We start from the raw sequence: 19,047 nt of genomic DNA, 5'->3' as shown, positions 1-19,047 counted from the left end.
TATTTCCTGTGTGTCTTCATGTTGGTTGACACTGGTGTGATTCCTGGTTACTGGCAGAGTCTGGAATTGTTAGGAAATAACTTCCATCTTCATGGTGATGTGCAGGAGACAATGGTGTTGTAGAGTACATCAGTGACCTCTGCTGGTGACCCCATTCCTGTACACTCAGACCCTCAAATACCCTCCTATTCTGCTCCTGGTACTGAAAACTCCAACAAGACAACTTACCTTGAGCTGGGTTCAGCTAAACTCTATAAATCAAGATAATGTCTTTTTAAAAGATACGTGACAGCTCAAACAAAAATTATGAGCTTGATCTGGTAATTAGTGGATTAGATTCCATGGTCTATGGAGATCAGACTAAATCATAATGGTCCAGTTGAGGCCTAATCAGCAGAATTACTTCTGTCTTGCTTACAACACTCCTGCTAATACATTCCAGAATGATGTTTGCTTTTTTTACTGCTGTGTTTAGGGTGACCAGATGTCCCAATTTTATAGGGACAGTGCGCATATATGTGGTTTTTTTTTATATATAGGGGCTCCTAATACCCTCCACCCCGTCCTGATTTTTCAGACTTGCTATCTGGTCACACTGTGTTACACTGTTCACTCATATTCAGGTTGTGATCCACTCTGACCCTGAGATTCCTTTGTGCAGTACTCCTTCCTAGGCAGTCATTTCCTATTTTGTATGTGTATAATTAATTGTTCCTTTGTAAGAAGAGTATTTTGCATTTGTCTTTATTGAATTTCCTCTTCTCTACTTCAGATCATTTCTCAAGATCATTTTGAATTTTAATCCTATCCTCCAAAGCACTTGCAACCCCTCCCAGCTTGGTATCATCCACAAACTTTAAGTGTACTCTCTATGCCATTATCTAAATCACTGATGAAGATACTGAACAGAACCAAACCCAGAAGTGATCCCTTATGGGACCCCACTCAATATACTCGTCTAGCTTGATTGTGAACCACTGATAATTTTTCTCTGGGAACACTTTTCCACCTAGATATGCACCCGCGTTGTAGTAGCTCCATCCAGGTTGTATTTCTCTAGTTTATTAGGATCAGTTGCAGAACCTCTGGAGTGTTCCAAAGATGGTAACTTTATTAGGGCATCTTCTCAGCTTCTCTCTTCCTGAGTTGGTGCAGGAGCCCACATGCAAGGATGGGTAGAGAAATAACTGGACAGGCCCTGGCCATATAGAGGCAGCCTATGTGCATAAATTCAGTTTGTGTGCAGATCATACTATACATTTTTTTTAAACCCACAAACTTTAGTCCTCAACTCTTCATTATTAGTTATAAGAAAATTAACTTCAACACAAAGTCCTAATTAATGACCAGAGTAAATTTCTGTTGCAATACAGCATAGTATTTAATAATACAGAAATAAGTTGTTATACATTGTTTTGCTATATCTTCCTACATAGCAATTTAATATTTAAAAATAATCAAGTTTAAAATATACATTTGAGGTGTGCTCTGCATTGTATTTAGTTGTCTCATCCTTTGGAATTGCTTCACATTTTGTTTATCAGAGCATTTAAATTAACATAGGAAAAAAATACAGCCATGCCCTAAATTACACAGCTATTAGTACAGGTAAATAGTTTTTTCTGAATTTTATCTCTCTATTGTTTCAGAGGTAGCACTGAGGTAAAGTATTGTTTGGCAAATGTGTGTCCCAGCCATCAAGAAACAAACTTTAAAAGCTTACAAGATTATTTTTTTTTAAACTAATAACCAGTTTCTCACTGGATGAGAACACATTTTAGTTCTCAGCAGCTAAAGAGCGAAAAGAAAGAGGACTAATATGATCAGCTAACACAGGTTCCAATTTGTGCAGAGGGACAACAAAAGCATAGGTTAGAGCCTTTTAGTGACATTTCCGAGATCAATAATTCTAGAGGAAAAAGTTTATTTTCAACTTTTTATTCATTTTTATTAAATTTTAAATTAAATTAAAAAATCTGAAACCTGCTCCCCCCTGCCACCCCCAATCCTCAAGTCAGCTAAAATGCTTTCTGTTGATTTTACTTTAGATTTATCCTCAGCATCTCCATCTTTGAGAGTAGTTGTGAGTCCAGCTGGGAGTACTTCAGAGAAAAACAGAAGCATGAAGGAAACAAAAAACAATAAGAATAAGCTTTAAATTTCCTTGAAGATTGGCAGAAAGGAAATTTAAAGCCTATTCTATAAAACCACATGCTTCTCCTTTTATGAAGACAGCTCCTGTGGCTACTTCAAAAAGGCATCAAAGGCCATAACTGAAACTGTGACAGTTTCAGCTGATGCTGAGATTTTAGGATCCAGTGCTTTCTATTCATTCTGAGTGAATTTAAGCAAAGCAAAACAGTTTTTAAAAAATGAGACCTATTTTAAGTTGCTTAGGAACACAAAAATGTTAGTGATACATTTGAAAATGTTGTACCTACCAACTATTGTCACAAATAACTCCTAGGATTATTGTAATGGAAAGATTAGAGTCACAACATATTCATCCTCAAATATAGAATATTTATAGAATTCATGTATTGTTTTCACCATCTTCACAGTTTATCATAGCATATTACTCTTCTATTATATGTACCATTCTTTTACTGTCTGATATTTTGGCTGTGCTGGGAAGTAAATTAACTGAAAACTATTTCAGATTTACATAGCAGGTATTTTTACGAACATCGACTCTCAACAGTACTATGAGGTAGGAAGTAGTATTTTCCCCCATTTAACAGCTGGGGAAACTGATGCAGAGATGTTAAGGGACTTGTCCAAGGCCACAGAGAAGAGCCAAACCTAGAAATCAGAATTTCCTGGTTTCCAATCCCTTGCTCAAACCTCAGCCACAAAACCTCTCTAAATGAAGCTACTAATTAGCCCCAGACCTCACTTCCAGCAAAAAGTAATTCATAAAACACAATCTAATCTCATTTGTTAAGTCTCCTTACACCCAGCAAGCACTGATTTGAAAGATGCTCCCTATTGGTCGAAGTGCTGAATTATGAAAGTCTGTTGATTAGAATGCAAGAGCCTTTCAAAATTATCTCCTTACCTTGTTAGTCCACAGTACCAAAGTACTTCTAGGCTACTTTGTTCATGAAAGTGCTCAGTGTTCAGTTATATTTCAATCCCCTGATTACAGAAATTATAATAAATTCCTTTAGAAAGTCAGCAGCTAAGTAGGAACAGCTTGTGTTCAGAAAGGACCAAATCCTGGTTCACTTAAGTCAATACAAGTTTCACTACTGACTTTAGTATCCTCTGAAGTATGACTTCAAATTCGGAACAGGATTTGATTCCACCCATGCATAGAATGGAGAGAAGTGCAAATGCTTAGGCACAATTCAGTCAAAATGCATATTCTTTTCCAGTGCAGCAGAGGCAATACAAAGGCATACATAGTACAAATACAGAGAACCTTGCAGTGATAAATACCTGTCTCCAAAGCATTTTGGAAGAACAGAATATGGCAGCTAGGTCTCCCATTTTTCAACTCCGTTAAATAAATCAGAAAAAAAAATGCCCTTTCATCTGAGGGTGAACTCAGCACTCCAACTCCAACTAGCCGCATCAAGAGTTGTGAGTGCTCAGCCCACCTACAACTGGGTCCAAATGGTTTAGTGGATGTATTAGAAGGCCAGGGTAGGACACAATCTAATACAAATAACTAATAGGTTGCTTCATCCATATTGTCGTCACTGCCAGCACCAAAGTCATCGCCATCTTCAAAATATGAAGCAATGTAGTCGTTTTCCTAAATGAAAATACATTATAGATCAAAATACTTTAAGTTACTACTGATGTAGTTGAGACAATTAAATGCACCATTATTAAACAAGGCACATTGCCTTATAATGCTAATCAGGAGAATACAGTATGATTTTGAAAGAAGAATATGCAGGGTTACATCCTCCTTTCCAAGTTTGATGAGAAAGGAAAAGACCAACATTTCGGGATGTTTAAAGTTTGATTGTCTATACATGGACACACCCATGGTGCCTCTAACACTTTCTTTCCTGGAGGAGCCACAGTTACCTAAGGCAATGAGCCATTTGGGTCACACGCCAATATAGCCTGAGATACAATCTGGAGCTTGTTTTATTTTATTTTTTTAAAAAATCTGTTGTTTTCAGATGCCAACAGCCACCATAATATTGGGGAACTAAGACAAGCATGTTACGAAAAACTGTCTTAGGTCTTTGTAAAAGTATCACTATAAACTTGTCATTATTTATCTGTATCACTGACAAAGTGCTGCATCGATTGTTAGTGACAGGAGTCACTCCTAACTGCTGAAACAAGATTTTGCAATAATTTGGTGATACTAACATATCTAACAGAACCTATTAAAATCAATCACAGCACTAAGCAGCATAATGTGCAGATTGTCCACGTAATAGTGCCTCTCTCATACCAACTTTTCCTCTAATGCAGAACAGCTAATACCTTTGTTGGTAAACTTGGTTTCAGTCATCATTCCTATCATCATATTTACCTCTAACAAATAGGCTCTGTTTTGTTAGAGCTGGAAAAGGAACCTGTACCTCTTCGTGTTCCTCTTCATCATATTCTTCTTGTTCATTTCCTGCTTCTTCTTCTTCTTCTTCTTCACCCTCTTTATCTTTTTCTTTCTCCTTTTCCTCATCAGATTTTTCTTCATCACCTTTCTTTTCCAACTCCTGTCACAAGTCAGAACATGTTAAGGTATCTAGCAACAACATATCCTCCATGCTATCAAAATGCAAAGTTTAATTTTGTTGTATTTAAACTAATAATAAGGCAACTAACCAAACAATGGTGTAGAAATAACAGGCAATCATGTCACTTAACTAAGTGTCAGGATTTTCCTAGGACTTATTAGACCAAATACTAGCCATTACGTTTTTAGCACATTTGGTGCAGTACTCCAGTGCTGAGTTCCCTTCCCCGTTATCATAGGGTAAAGTGGCAATTACTTGTGCAAGCACACATGGTGCTTTATAAGACAAAGAACACCACATAACATCTGCTCCAATGTGCTTATGTACTAAATCAGACAAAGACACACAGCAACTCTGCCTCTCAACCTCTTAATACCATTGTGTTCAACACATACTTTGACAATTATGGTCAAAATTTCCTCCCAATTTGCCCAGCCATTGTGTCCCCTCCACACTCCTTCTCTTCTCAACTCACCATATGGGTTTATTTGCAACATTGGTAGGTTGAGAGGGCACTGATAGACCTCTCCTTCCCTTTCGGGAAGGCACTTCAACCAAGTTCTCCTGTTGTCCTTTCAGAGAACCCTTTTGTTCAATTAAGCCACATCCCTTCCCAGTGAGAATGACCAGCCAGACATCTTGTTCAAAGGGCCAAAAAGCAGAACTGTATAGAGCGGAATCACCACAAAGTTTGGTGACAGAGACAGTCCTCATCCCATCTCTTCAGATACCATACAGTCATGTGTCAGCAAGGCAAAGCAAGGCCAGAGAAATGGCTAAAGTGTGAGATGTCCCACCCAGTGTAGGATGATTGAGATGTAATAGCTATTGAATTCTCTTCCTGCAGCTTTACTCCTGGGGGAATTCTGTGTCACTGCACATACACAGAATTTATGTCCCCTACAGATTTCTTTGTTTCCCAGCAGAAAAGTGACTTCTGATGAGGAAGCAAAGGGAAGCCAAAAGAGCGGACAAACACCTCTCCTGAGCAGTGCAGGCAGGTCAGTTCAGGCACCTGGAGCAGCCAGTTGAGATGTAAATCGCAGCTGGGAGGGGGTCTGGTCTGGCCAGTCATGCATGTGAGAGTGGCACACTGTCCCTCTTGCTCGCTATTGCAGCATGCTTGGCGTGGAGGGGCAGGGCTTTGCGGTGTTTCTGAGGAGGTAGGCATGGGGCAGGCTCTCTCCACTCAGGCAGAGCGGAATGTAGCAGCCTGCCTGCTTAGTGAATTGTTGCCATTGTCCTGTGATTTCCCCCAGGAGTATAAAAGAGATGTAAAAGTTTTAATGCTTCTTTTTATTGCCAGAGTGGTGTAAAGGACAATATGGCTTATAAATGCTTATGGTGCTTTAGTGATTAGAACTGGTCTAAATTTTGGACTGAAAAAAATTCCTCTACAAATTTGCTCCATGAACTGTTTACTACTGACCTTTCTGCAGATGGTCAGAAGTCAATATAAATTGTGAATTTGATTCCCCAGCTTCACTTGTTCTTCAGTTGCCTATGATGTAACACTGAGCATATGGCTGCATCTATCTGTTGACTATTAACAAGAAATAAAGGATCAAACCTAACTACATTACTATTAGGCAAGGGGCTTGGGGATTTCCTCCAATGCTCCCCACTCCCAATCTCCATCCATTGCAGTGTAGTTTAAATAAATTACCTAAATAATTGAAACCAGAGTGTTTTGACAGACAAAACATGCAGAATTTTAAAATATTGTGCACAGCATTTTTAATTTTTTGGTCCAGAGTTCCCTTGGGAGTAATCCTGTATTGCATAACAGAGGCTATATAGAGAAACTGCATCTTTTGCATCCAATAGGTCTTACCTCAATTTTTTTCAACACATCCACATTACTTTTGGGTGTGGCAACTTTTGCTTTTTTCATTTTTCCACCTGCTGAAGTAAAATAATAAATTGCCTAATGTACCTTCTTAATTCCTATGTAGATAATACACATTGCTGACTGTTAGATATTACAACACTGTTAACATCTCTCATGGCAAATTAATGTAATGTCTGTGCTATATCCTTGCTTTACAATTGCAAATCCTTTACCCTGCACTGAATTGCAATAGCCCAATTTATGTAAATGTTGCACTTTTCCCTAATTAGGGCAGATCTGAAACTCAACTTTGAATAGGCATTTGTCCAAATTATGATATTACGCTTCAGTCAAATAATTTTCAAACATATATTCAAAGCTGGTGAAGAACATACAGAAGAAAATATGTATTACTGTCATTTTCTATCATCTTAAATATATTAGAAATCCCCTGAATATCATTTTAATTCTTGTACAGCACATGTAGCTTCGAGATCATAGTAGGTGTTTGTAGCAGACTGGTAGTCCTCACCTTCAAACATCCTGCCATCTTAACAGCTGTTGATCCAGCTGAGAAAGGGCTAAGTAGCTTCTGCTGACTCCAGGTTGCTTGTTACATAGATATAAGTGAAGTAGATGTTTCTCTTTAGGGAGAAATAACCTAGGGTGTTGACTAAGCAATCTTGACATATAAATCCTAGGCCAAGCCTGTAGAAAAGGCTTGAGATGACCTTTACTTTATTTCATTCTTTGTTAATAAAACCATACCCCACAAAAGAGTGAGCTTTTAATTCTACGTAGGTACTTGGACTTTGTTTTAAATCAGGCTATGGAAGGGCCTTGCCTACAGTATAACTGTAAAATAATGACTCCTAAGAGGCAGCTCCATTTTTGGAATGACAATGTAGACACCGAGCACTTTAGGCCCTAATTTTAAAAAATGTCAAGTCCCATGTGACTATACAAAAGTAATTAGGATGTCAATGGAAAAGCCAAGAATAGAACTCGGATCTTTAGATCCCATGTCCTCTGCATTAACCACTAGACGAGGATTTCTCAAATGGGGATATAGCATTAATTCCTCTTTATGTGATAACCTACAAGAGCCAAACTGCAAAATTATAGCGATGGCAGTCATAGTGCCATAGTAGAAAAGGAGAGGAGATTTGTAGTAGGGATTCAAGCTCTTTTTCTTGTAAAAAGAATGCAACATAACCTCCCTAGAATTACAAGACTTACTCTTCACTTATTGAATGATGAGGATAGGAAACTTATATAAAGCGTTGGAGGCTGTGTGGTTTTTCAAGTATACTGGAACACAACCGGATCTTGTTTTATCTGGACTAGCTTTTGAGAAAAGACTAAAGACTGACAGAAAGATATAGATTTGTTATGTAGGAAGCATTTGTTGTTGACAGTTTCGATGCTCACTTGAATATTTTATCTAGATAGGGATGCTGTGGCAACAAGGAAATATTATTTTTAGCATATCTCTTACAATCCAACACAATACATCTTTGATGCAAGTGGAGCTGCTATGTAATAAATTTATGAACTGTATGTTTACATGATTATGAGGATGCTTGTTTGTGAATATACTGGTTTAGTTTTATAGAGGGCTATAAGGAAAGCAAACAGGAAGGGAACAGAATGGCTTAAGATAAGCCACTTCTCCAAAAACATTTGAGGGCTGTTAAAAAACAATGCCACTAAGGAGAAGGCCTGAGAACCAGAAAATCTAAAGGACTATAGCAGTTTAAAAAGAAACTCTCAGCAGATGGTTGTTGGGGGTTTTTTTGGTTCTTTTTTTTGCGGGGGGGAACGGGGGAGAGAAGGCGGAGAAGATTTGTTCAGGAGAACCAGGTGGACACAGACACTCATTGGGGGGTCTGAAGCAGTTAGGCCTGCCTAGCTCACCATCAAGACGGCAGGGTTTTAGGCATGTAAAACTATTATCTTACAATCCTTTTTCTCTAAATGCTTTGTTCTTTCTGTTAAAATAAATAATATGTTGGTTCTAAGGTCACTACATACACCTGGTCACAGTTTTTTGAAGTGCAGAACCAAAGATGCCAAACACAGTTGCACCTGCTGGGTACGCATGGTTGAAACACATCATGATGTAGCAAAGGGCAGGATCTCAGAGGGGCGGAACTTCAGAATTCCACTCCTGGGAGATAAAGGCATGAAGCCTAAAACATGACGGAGTGCTCTCAGACCAGAAAAGGAATAGAGATGCAACTGCCCTTTAAGTCATGGCAATGTCATTATCCAGAAGTAAAATCACTCCCAGTAACATATATAGTTAGAATGGGTGAAGCAAGTTGGGTTGGATTCCAAGATAGAAAAACTGACTTGCACTAAGAGGGGAAAAACAAACAACCCAAAAACTACCACCCTCCTCTAAAAACACACACATTTGACTGGATTATAATATGTTATCTAGATCAGTGGTTCTCAAACTGAGGCCCTTATTCCAGAGATCCGTGAGTCACATCTGGGGCCTTCACCCTCACTAATCAACCCCTCCCACTCCGTCCTAGTGCCTCTTGCATGCCACAGAACAGCTGTTCAGCGGCGTGCAGGAGGAGCTGGGAGGGGGAGCGGGGACAGAGCACGCTCGGGGAAGGGTGAAAAGAGGCAGGGAAGAGGAGGAGCAGGGGTGGGGTCTTGGGAAAGCGATGGAGTGGGGTCTGGGGCAGAGCAGGGGAAAATTAGAAAATTAGCTTGTTGTTCTGTGAAAAATTTTAAATCAAAACGGGAGTCCTGCTAAAAAGTTTGAGAACCACTGATCTAGATTATTGTTCTCAGAATATGCCAAGATGATGTAATGTACTAATGTGTTAGTGGCCACCTTTCTACAAATCTCCGCAGTGTATGTTTTCTGAAAGGATTCTATATTAACTTTAGTGCTGTTTGAACTTTTTTTTTTTTTAAAGTAATCTGTATCTTTCTTATGCTCACAGAAGTTAAACTGTTCAACTGATTTTTGTTGTTGCTATTAAAGAGAAAAATGGTCACTTTTGGTGTGAGATCAAATGAATAAAAATATGTCTTAATAGGCAGTGACTTTGAGCCTATGTTTATGGTCATCATTTAATGTCACTCTAGCAAAGGAACAAACCAGCAGCTGATTTTCTTAGGATCTGGGAGAGCTAATTACTGGCTCAAAGTCTGTATAAATACAGCACTAATTACATTTTTGAACAATAGCTATACACTGGTTATTCTTCTCTGACGATCTTGACAATAAGAATTTAATTTCCAGTAGAATGCTTGCACTCTACTTTTAGCACCATGCTTCTCAATGAGGCTCTTAAAAGGAAGAGCGCTTTCAGATGAGCCAGTCTCCATGACTACTGCACATTCAAGCTTTGGCGTTCTATTTTATCCTTGAACTGACAGATGACACACTAAAGACTCGGACAAGAGCTAATGAAAGTAAATAAATTATACATAACAGACATCTAGGTACCAGTCAAAGGGTTGCTTTACGTCGACAAAACAATAGTTCTCTAGAGAAAATCAGAATAATGGTCATGCATACTAGGAAACACTGAAAAATAAATACATTTCATGACATTTTGTAGTGAAAATTAAACTCCTTTCTCTTTAAGAGCAACCAGTACCAGCTCTAACTGCTGTTGAAGGATCTGATTCATAATTCTGTCAAAGAGAGCAGAAAATAAACAAAAAAGGAAAAATAGGGAAAAACAGAAGTTACATTAAATCACGTACAAAAACTAAAATAAACAGAAGAGCCAACCAAATCACAAGCAGGAAAAAAAATCATGGAGTATGGGAAAACAGTGGTTAAAGATGTTTGCAAACTTCTGAAAGCAACAGCAAAAGCATACAAGTATTTTTTAAATCACTCAGCGCTACCCCATCAGCATTCAAAGACATATTGGTATGAAAAGCTGGAAATGCAGATACATCAGCTCCAATAAGTTCACTATTATTTTCTTAAAATATCAAAATTTAATTTTTTGGTAGTTCTGAAAGCATCCTATAAAACAATAAATAGACCAGTCAAATGTTTAAAAAAAATTACCAAAAAATAACCTAATCAAAATGTTTCAAAAATTATTACCACTGTTTTATTTTCAACCAGCTCGAACAATAGTCTCTCTCACACCTAATTGCTAGGTATTGTGAATGCTCCTTAAAACTACATCAGCTACCTTTTTTGGTCTTTTTCCTTGGCTTCATCTCTCTTGGAAGTCTTCGCCAATCTGCATAAGAAATAATTTTACGATATAGGAACTATTATTTATTTGTATTAGTGCCCAAAGGACTCCATGAGGGTTGAGGTCCTATTGTGCTTGGTGCAGTATAAATATAGATTCTGATACTGCAAACAGGCTCAAATCTTTGGTATGCAGCTAGTCCCATTGAAGTCAACACACTAGCTGTGTACTTGAAGTTTAGCCCTATTGTAAAGATTTACAGAATCAGACCCATATAACAAAAAAGAGTTTCTGCCCCAAAGAAGCAACTGAAGTTCAGACATAAATGAATCTAATAACCTTTAATTTACATATAGATAAAGCTGAGCTGATCTTTCCATTGCAAACCCTAAATCTTCAGGTCACTGATACCACAAATTTTCATTGATTAAATGTCTCATGTTAATCCTCAGCTCAAGCTTGAATATTTTGAGGAAAATGTGATGCAAGTCTGAGACACTGAGTTGCAAACAAAGGGGAAAAAAAAATCTGATTTATTTTTTCAGGCAGCTCAAACACAGGTTTGTCAAGTTTGCAGTGATAAAACATATGTCTACACCTCCACAAGGAATACACAATTTAGAAAGGTTGCAAATTCCATTTGACTGGCATTGTTTTAAAATGGAGAAACTGGGTGTAACATATGACCATTCTTTGCAGTTCACTTTAATTGAGTGACCTCAGTTGGCTCCCGTGGGACTCCAGTCACGGTGGCATAGTCTGGCTTGGATATACATTACCACACATTAATTGGGTTTTTGGATCAAAAATTAATTTTGATATTGGAGAGTTTAAGGATTAAAAATCAGTTACAATGAGTGAGCCAGGATCACAGGAAGATCTTGACAGAAAAACCTTTGAAGAATTGTGCTTACAGAGGGGGTTGGGAGCTGTGCCAATACAGGACGGGGAAGTGGGTAAAAGACATCCCATTGCATATCTAAGCAAAAAACTGACACCCACTGAACAATACTATGTGATGCTATGAACTGTGTGGGCAGTAAAGCAACTCAAACCCTCTTTGCATAACAAGAAGTTTACCATGTTCAATGATCATGCTTCCTTGGTGTGGTTACACAAAGCAAAAGGAACCAATTCTAGGTTACTCCTTTGGAGTTTGGCCTTGCAAGAGTTTTATATGGACATAATTCACATAAAAAGGAAAGAGAATCTTGTGGTTGATGCTTGTCAAGGTTGGGAGATCCTTGAGGTGTATCCAGGACCTCTAAATAGCTCCCTTCCACATCAATCTTGCGTTGGGGGTCTGATGCATGACCAGAAAATGTTAAGTGTCCTGCAGGATAAATGACTCAAATTCAACCCGTAAAAACATATAGGTAGATAACGTTTGTGTTTTTACATATATATTGGTAGAGAGAGCAACAATGTAATCAAACAGTCCCTGTCTATGCTGTAATCTGTTAATTCAGAGATCAAGAGAACATATTAACATTTAAATGAACTGTAAACATAGGATATCGTTGTATTCATCTCTCTTTGAAACATATAGCAAATCATCTGTGAATGGCGCAAAAAACAGGAAACTGCCTTATGTTAATCTGTGTGAATAATTACCAGTGATGTTTAGGAAATGGGTTCACTTCATAGTTCACATGAATGTGTATTGTTCACTAAAGGACTACAAGCAGTCACAAGAAAGCCTGAAACTGTATAAAGATGTTTGGGTCCCAATCCTTTTTATCTCAGATATGCTTGAGGCTTCATGCAGGGGAAGCCTGAGCCATAAGAACTGAGATCCCAGTCCTGACTGGACCACCCTGAATATAAACATTGGCCTATGACCTATGAACTATTTCTGAAAGAACTCTTTGCATCTACAAAGCTCACCATCTCTGCTACGAATCTGAATCTCAAGATTGACTCCTGGTCTGTATGTATACTGATCTCTTAACCAATACTCTCTCTCTTTTCTTTTAAAATAAATTGTAGTTTAGTTAATAAGAACTGTCTGTAAGCATATATTTGGGTAAAATCTGGAATATTCATTATCCTGGGAGGTGTGTCCGATCCTTTGGGATTGATGGAACTTTTTTATGATGAATAAAATTTTCAGTAATCCTCATCATATTTGTCTTGTGTGTCTGGGTGGAGGCCTAAGGCTGGATTATTTCGAGGAACTGTGTTGTTGGGGCTTCTGGGTAACCAGTGAGCTATTATAGAAGCTGTTTTGTGCTGGCTTGGTAAATCCAAGTATTGGAATATCCATCAGCTTTGGGGATTGCCTGCCCCATTCTTTGCAGTTTACCTTAATTGAGTGACGTCAGCTGGCTCCCCTGGGACTCTGGTCACACTGGGCATTTAAGAAAACTGGCAGATTATTCAAGATCCACCCAGAATTTCACTGTTGTAATTTACATTATTACCTGGGGTCCATTCCATGGATTCTTTTCTCATCTGCAGGTACTTTTTACTATATTTTTCAATTCCTAGATAAGAAAAATGTGCAGTTATTGAATTCTATTTCATTTACATGCTATTAACCAAGGCAATCCAAACACTTATTATATGCTTCTCTTGATCCAAATATATATACACACACACCTTCCTTTTATGCAGATGCACTTTCCATTGTGCTGATTATTAACATGTTTAACTGTACTAGTATGAGTAGTTCCCTTGAAATCAATGGGATTACTAACGTGCATAAAGACTTGTCTACACTTTTCAGCAGCACAACTGTGCCATGGTAGTGCATCAGTGAAGACGCTACCTATACTGATGGGAGGGTTCTCCCACCGGCATAGGTAATCCACCTTCCCGAGAGACAGTAGCTAAGTCAGCAGGACAATTCTCCCATCAACCTAGCGCTATCTACACTGGGGGTTAGGTGAGTTTAACAGCATCACTTAAGGGTGTGGATTTTTCACACCCCTGAATACTTACCTAATTTCCTTGTAAAGACCAGGCCTCAGCGTAGATGAGGATTTAGTCAGTTAGACCTCGCCTGCATGGAAAACTTTTACCATTTATACTGATCTAGTATACAGGTATGCTACACTGGCAAAAGCTCTACTGTCAACACAGTTATACTAGCAAAAAAAGTCCTTTTGCCAGTATAGCTTATTCCATTCAGGGAATTGGTATAAGCTAAATCTAAATTATGCCTCCATTAAGAAGGTTTGCTGGTATATTTATACTATGAACCCTGTCTAGTGCAGACAACGTCTTATTCTGGTATGTGGCTTTTTTTCAGTATGGCTTAATCCCTTTCCCAAGCAACATAAACTTAACTGAAAAAATGCACTCATATTGAAACAAGAGTGTCCACATGAAGAGTTATTTTAAATCCAAACCTTAGATTATAATGAAAAACCTTCCCATGTAGACAAGCCATCCCTCAGTAAAAAAAAAAAAACACACCTGGGACTGGAACTTTGGCATTCTTGACCGTTAGTCCTTCTTTATTACTATAAACCATAATGCCTCAAAACAAAAAATAAATACCCATTCAATACAAAATTATTAATTTCTACTGCAGTAAAGCCTAATGATCCCCAAAAGGGATGGCCCCTTGTATACTAGGCACTGTACTAACAAACCACCCCAGAGAGCTCAGAGTCTAAGATTTACCAAAGGCACAGAGTAAATAATGAGACAAATTAGGATGGTGGGAGATGGAAAGGTAACATTACATGAAATTCTAAATCAATTACAGACGTCCCCTGACTTACGCAATCGTTCCGTTCCAGAAAGCCTTGTGTAACTTGAATTTTGCATAAGTCAGAAACGTATACTTGTACGTTATGCAAAAATTTCCGCAACTCAAAAATCCTGTTTCTGGCTTATGGAACTTTTTCTGTAAGTGCAAATTTGCATAAGTCAGGTCTTGCATAACCCGGGGAGTGTCTGTTCATATATGATTCCCCATCATTTGGGCTTCCAGTCTGTTACCAAGGCAAATGCAATCACAAGATGCAACAAGTGGAACAAAAGCTCATGTTTAAAAGGATGGGGCCTCAAGGGGTACCTAAAGTAATTGGTGTTGGATATTTTTTGTATGAACTGTCAATGTCAGGAGAGGAAAAAACAGAGGCTTTGATTTCAAGATGAAGCTCATTATGGAAGAACATTATTGCATCTGTTAATATCAGGGTGGATTTGATTTAAATCATGGTTTTCTACATAAAAGTGCATTCTTGTTGGTTGTTATAACCTTAATACATATTTTTCACAACTCAGAGATAGATGCAGGTTTCATTTTTAGAAGGCACACCGTTTACATTTTTAAACAGTGATGTATTTTGAAAACTTTTCAGATTAGTTTTACAGCTATATCAGAAAATGAATGATTGGTTATTTCATTTATCAAAGGTACCTGAAGCAGCTATTTATGAAGTCACTGGTACGTGAACTATCTCCAATTCAACAGGTTAATCGTTAATATTTGGAGGATTTTCTTGCCATGCTGTATTAGGAAGAGAACATCACCTGGCAGACATTTAAATTGTTTTATTTAACTAAAACAACATTAAGTATTCTGGATTTTTTTCTTCACCAGCAAACATATAATATTTGAACAACACAAGCATATGTCCCTGGCTTCTCACATTTATCTTCAGACTTCTTCTCCTTGTCCAGATCTATTCTGCACCAACAATCTTCTATTCATTGAACTTTTAGAGAGAGGTAAAGGATTGACTCTGCGTACACAAATTTGCAGAGGGACAACAGAATTGAGATCTGTTATTTCTCAGCTCTATATATGTTACCTCTGGAGACACAAATCCACAGTTTGAGAACTGCAAAACTAAGCAGCTGTGATGGAATCTTCTAGACTGAACACTGAGTCCCATTGGGTAGATAGAAAGATTAACCTAAATCTATGCAGAAGCCTGTGGAACCCCATAAGATTGAGTCCCTAATCCATGAACATTGGAATTCATTTACAAAACTTTTCTTAAACATTATGTGAATATATTGTCTCATACTACATAATAAGAATTTATAATCCCTATTCCATAATGAGATATCTTTGAGCTATAATAGTATCAGAGGGGTAGCCGTGTTAGTCTGGATCTGTAAAAGCAGCAAAGAATCCTGTGGCACCTTACAGACTAACAGACGTTTTGGAGCATGAGCTTTCGTGGGTGAATCTGAAGAAGTGGGTATTCACCCACGAAAGCTCATGCTCCAAAACGTCTGTTAGTCTATAAGGTGCCACAGGATTCTTTGCTGTTTGAGCTATAATGTAATTAAAACTATCTTTAGATAGGTTTTTTCCTTAAAAAGCATTTTATCAAAAAAATCCAAATTTTAAAAATCCGATTTAAAAACAAAACAAAACACACCAATGATTTTTATCCAATCTGGCTAATATATGCAGTAAAATCTGTGTGCACCAGTGACTGATCTTAACCAACCAAAGCTACTAGGCAAATCCAAACACAGCAGCATAGCTGCTCTTATGCTCTTACTACAGTGACGGAAGGGTTTTTTCCATTATTGTTGTAAATCTACCTCTGCAAGAGGCGGTAGGTAGGTCAATGGGGTTTGGGTTGGCTTAACTACCATTTTTCATACCCCTGAGCAACCTAGTTAGGTTGACCTAGGTTTTAGCTGTAGACCAGGCCTTCATAGTTTGTAAAGGCACCCATCTTCAGGCTAATTAAAATGTTTCAAAAGTTTTCATTTTAATATGGATGTACTAAATTCAGGAGAAAGCAGGCTGGACAATATTTTTCAGCATGACTGATAATAATGATATATAGTAGGCAAGAGAATACATTTGTGTTTAAGTAATATCTTCTCAGTTCAGTTGATGGATGTTACCCCAGTTCTTATACATCATTGCTCACCATATCCCAAATAAACAAGAATGAAAATTAAATTCCTGAATCCAGCAGCTCGAATCATGTATTCCACAGGCTCAAATGTATATTAACATTACAAAAAATCATACTAAAAAAAAATTATCCACGAGTGATATTGCCAAGATGCAGTATCCTCTCCCACATCTTTCTTTTGCCATCTTTGCCATTTTAAAGCATTTCATAAGAGCATTTGATCATTTTAATCCAAGAAAACAAAAAGGAGCGAAATACTCCTTTCACCAGTTAACTACTTAATGACTGTGTATTTGATAATCAGGGTCAGGTGTGCTAATGGGTCTAACTTCTGTAAGGAGAAACAGATTAGATCATCTGCTACTGCAGGATTCTTACAGCTTTGTCTGTAATATCTGGTGCTGGCCTCCATCAGACACAGGATACTAAATTAAATCGGCCTTCAGTCTGACTGAGTGGGTAATTTCTGTGTTCCTTAAAGTCCCCAACCAACATCATTTACCATACACTGGTAGTCAGGCTAGGCTCACAGGAAGATGGTGGAATTGACAAAAAAGGTTGAATAGGGAAAAAATCCACTTTGAATAATGAGAGCCTTCTGTGATTGCTAGATTTTTGATACCCCTGCAGTGAAACTGGGAGGTACTTGGGTCCTTTGTTTTCCCCAATGCAATTTTCAAACAAACACTTAGAAGCTTTGATTTAAACACTAGTCAACAAACTACTGAAAAGATAAAAACATATGTATTGGATGTCAAATACAATATGTCAGCCAACACTGAGAAAGACAACAAATATTTTCAAAATTACACTGCAGTTTTATAAATCTTTAAAAAAAGGGGTGGGGGGGCAGATACTATGGTCTAAGCGAAACAAGCATAAGGCTGGCAGTCAGGAATTCCTGATTTTTAATTCCACATCCACCACTGATTCAAGGATTGGTAAATCTCTTCACCTCTCTCCTTTTCAGCTTTCCCATCTGTAATACTACTTATCATACCTACCTATCTTTCAGGGATGTTGTGACAATTACAAAGGAGCACTGACTAATTTGGGCTACTTTTTAGTTACAACAAATGTAGGCATTACTTGTAACTCTCCTAGGTGCAAAAGTTTCATCACAAAATGTAATTTTCAAGTTGACATTGTCCCTTTCACTATTCAGTGTCAGTACTACAGATTGAACATATAAAGTGCTAATTATTACATTTTTCATACACAAATACATTTTGCTGTTTTAAAAATTATACTGATGCAGAACAAACCTTGATTTTCATCTTCTTTTTGCATAAAATAAGGCATTTTTTTCATACTTGCTCTAAATTCTTGCTTTAAGGCCAACATATAATCCTCTTCCTCTCCCATTTTCAGAGGCACTGGCTTAAAATCTGTTGGCTGTGTAAATTATTAAGGTGCATTATTATGCTAATATCCATTACATACAACAACACAAAAAGCTGCAGAAAAAGGCTACTTATGGAGGAGTGCAATTATGTATTATGCTAGTTTGCAAACATGTTGTATTGCATTCTGACAATATGTTCAGAACTTTATATAGCATATTTTTCAGTTAAATTGTAAAAAAAGATTTATTTCTTTTTAATGTATCCATCCATGAAAATCTCTATTAGGAAAGGAAGAAAACAAGTATCTAAAACATTTTCTTAACTATTAAAAAAACATAAAATTCTAATTCATCTGACTGTAGATCGGTGAAGCAAGGTGCAAATCATCATCCATCCCACCCTTCACCATCCCTCCAAATGCAGTGCCTCAGGCTGACTTATGCTGCTCTGAACCCCTTGCTTCTATCAGAGAACAACTTCAGCAATACCTCTTCCCAAAATACAGTTGGATCTGTGCTAAACATGATTAATCTGAACAATGCAGACCCGTTATTTTGCTTTTTAAAATTATGTTAGTTACCTCATGGACAGTCTAATATAACTTAACAAATCTGTTGTCAAGAATAAAAAAAAGTCTCTTTCCACTGTGGCCTTGTCTACATTAGAGAACATCCTCTAGCAACAGTGAGGCTGTAGCATAGACAAGACTGTTTATAGTATCATCAGACAACAGTGTAAAACACCTGAATCCTGCCTACATAGTCTCTGCTGTTGAGGTATCTATCACTGGGAGCACATGATTACATGGACTAGTTACTTTCAAAACTGATTGATAGTGTTTTAAGTTTTTTCCTCACATTTATGCCTGAATATGAAAATGAAACACATTACACAGACATGCAACATGCTCTTAAAATTAAGTTCTGTACTTACAGGAAACAGTGGAGGGGGCTTGAATGCTACTTCAGGTAGCGTTTCACCTTTGGCAAAGCCAATAGCCTCGATGTTGAAAGTAAATGCAGCACGTCCTCTTCCTTTCCCTGACCCAGCCATTTGGAGTTACTAAAAACATTACACCTTTTGTTAGATTCTAGTTGTATCACAAAAAATAAAGCCAAAATTAAGATTGGG

At 37.7% G+C, this 19,047-nt stretch overlaps 1 protein-coding gene across 2 annotated transcripts in view; it reads right to left on the bottom strand.

The window, feature by feature from the left end:
• Window positions 1-1,356: 1,356 nt before the first annotated feature.
• Window positions 1,357-19,047, bottom strand: part of POLR3G (RNA polymerase III subunit G) — a 45,529-nt gene continuing 27,838 nt past the window's right edge. The window contains exons 3-9 of one of the 2 annotated variants that reach the window (XM_050943938.1): window positions 18,850-18,978; window positions 17,836-17,965; window positions 13,151-13,213; window positions 10,722-10,772; window positions 6,541-6,611; window positions 4,551-4,685; window positions 1,357-3,760 (exon numbers count right to left, since the gene is read on the bottom strand). In XM_050943938.1, coding sequence (XP_050799895.1) covers window positions 3,674-3,760; window positions 4,551-4,685; window positions 6,541-6,611; window positions 10,722-10,772; window positions 13,151-13,213; window positions 17,836-17,965; window positions 18,850-18,969 — 657 coding nt within the window. In that variant the 5' untranslated portion in view covers window positions 18,970-18,978 and the 3' untranslated portion in view covers window positions 1,357-3,673. The remainder of the gene's footprint in view (window positions 3,761-4,550; window positions 4,686-6,540; window positions 6,612-10,721; window positions 10,773-13,150; window positions 13,214-17,835; window positions 17,966-18,849; window positions 18,979-19,047) is intronic. The other variant, XM_050943940.1, reaches the window with a different exon arrangement.

The sequence above is a fragment of the Gopherus flavomarginatus genome, chromosome 3 (genome assembly GCF_025201925.1).
Source record: "Gopherus flavomarginatus isolate rGopFla2 chromosome 3, rGopFla2.mat.asm, whole genome shotgun sequence".
Classification (NCBI taxonomy): Eukaryota; Metazoa; Chordata; order Testudines; family Testudinidae; genus Gopherus; species Gopherus flavomarginatus.
This window is presented reverse-complemented; position numbering and strand designations above follow the sequence as displayed.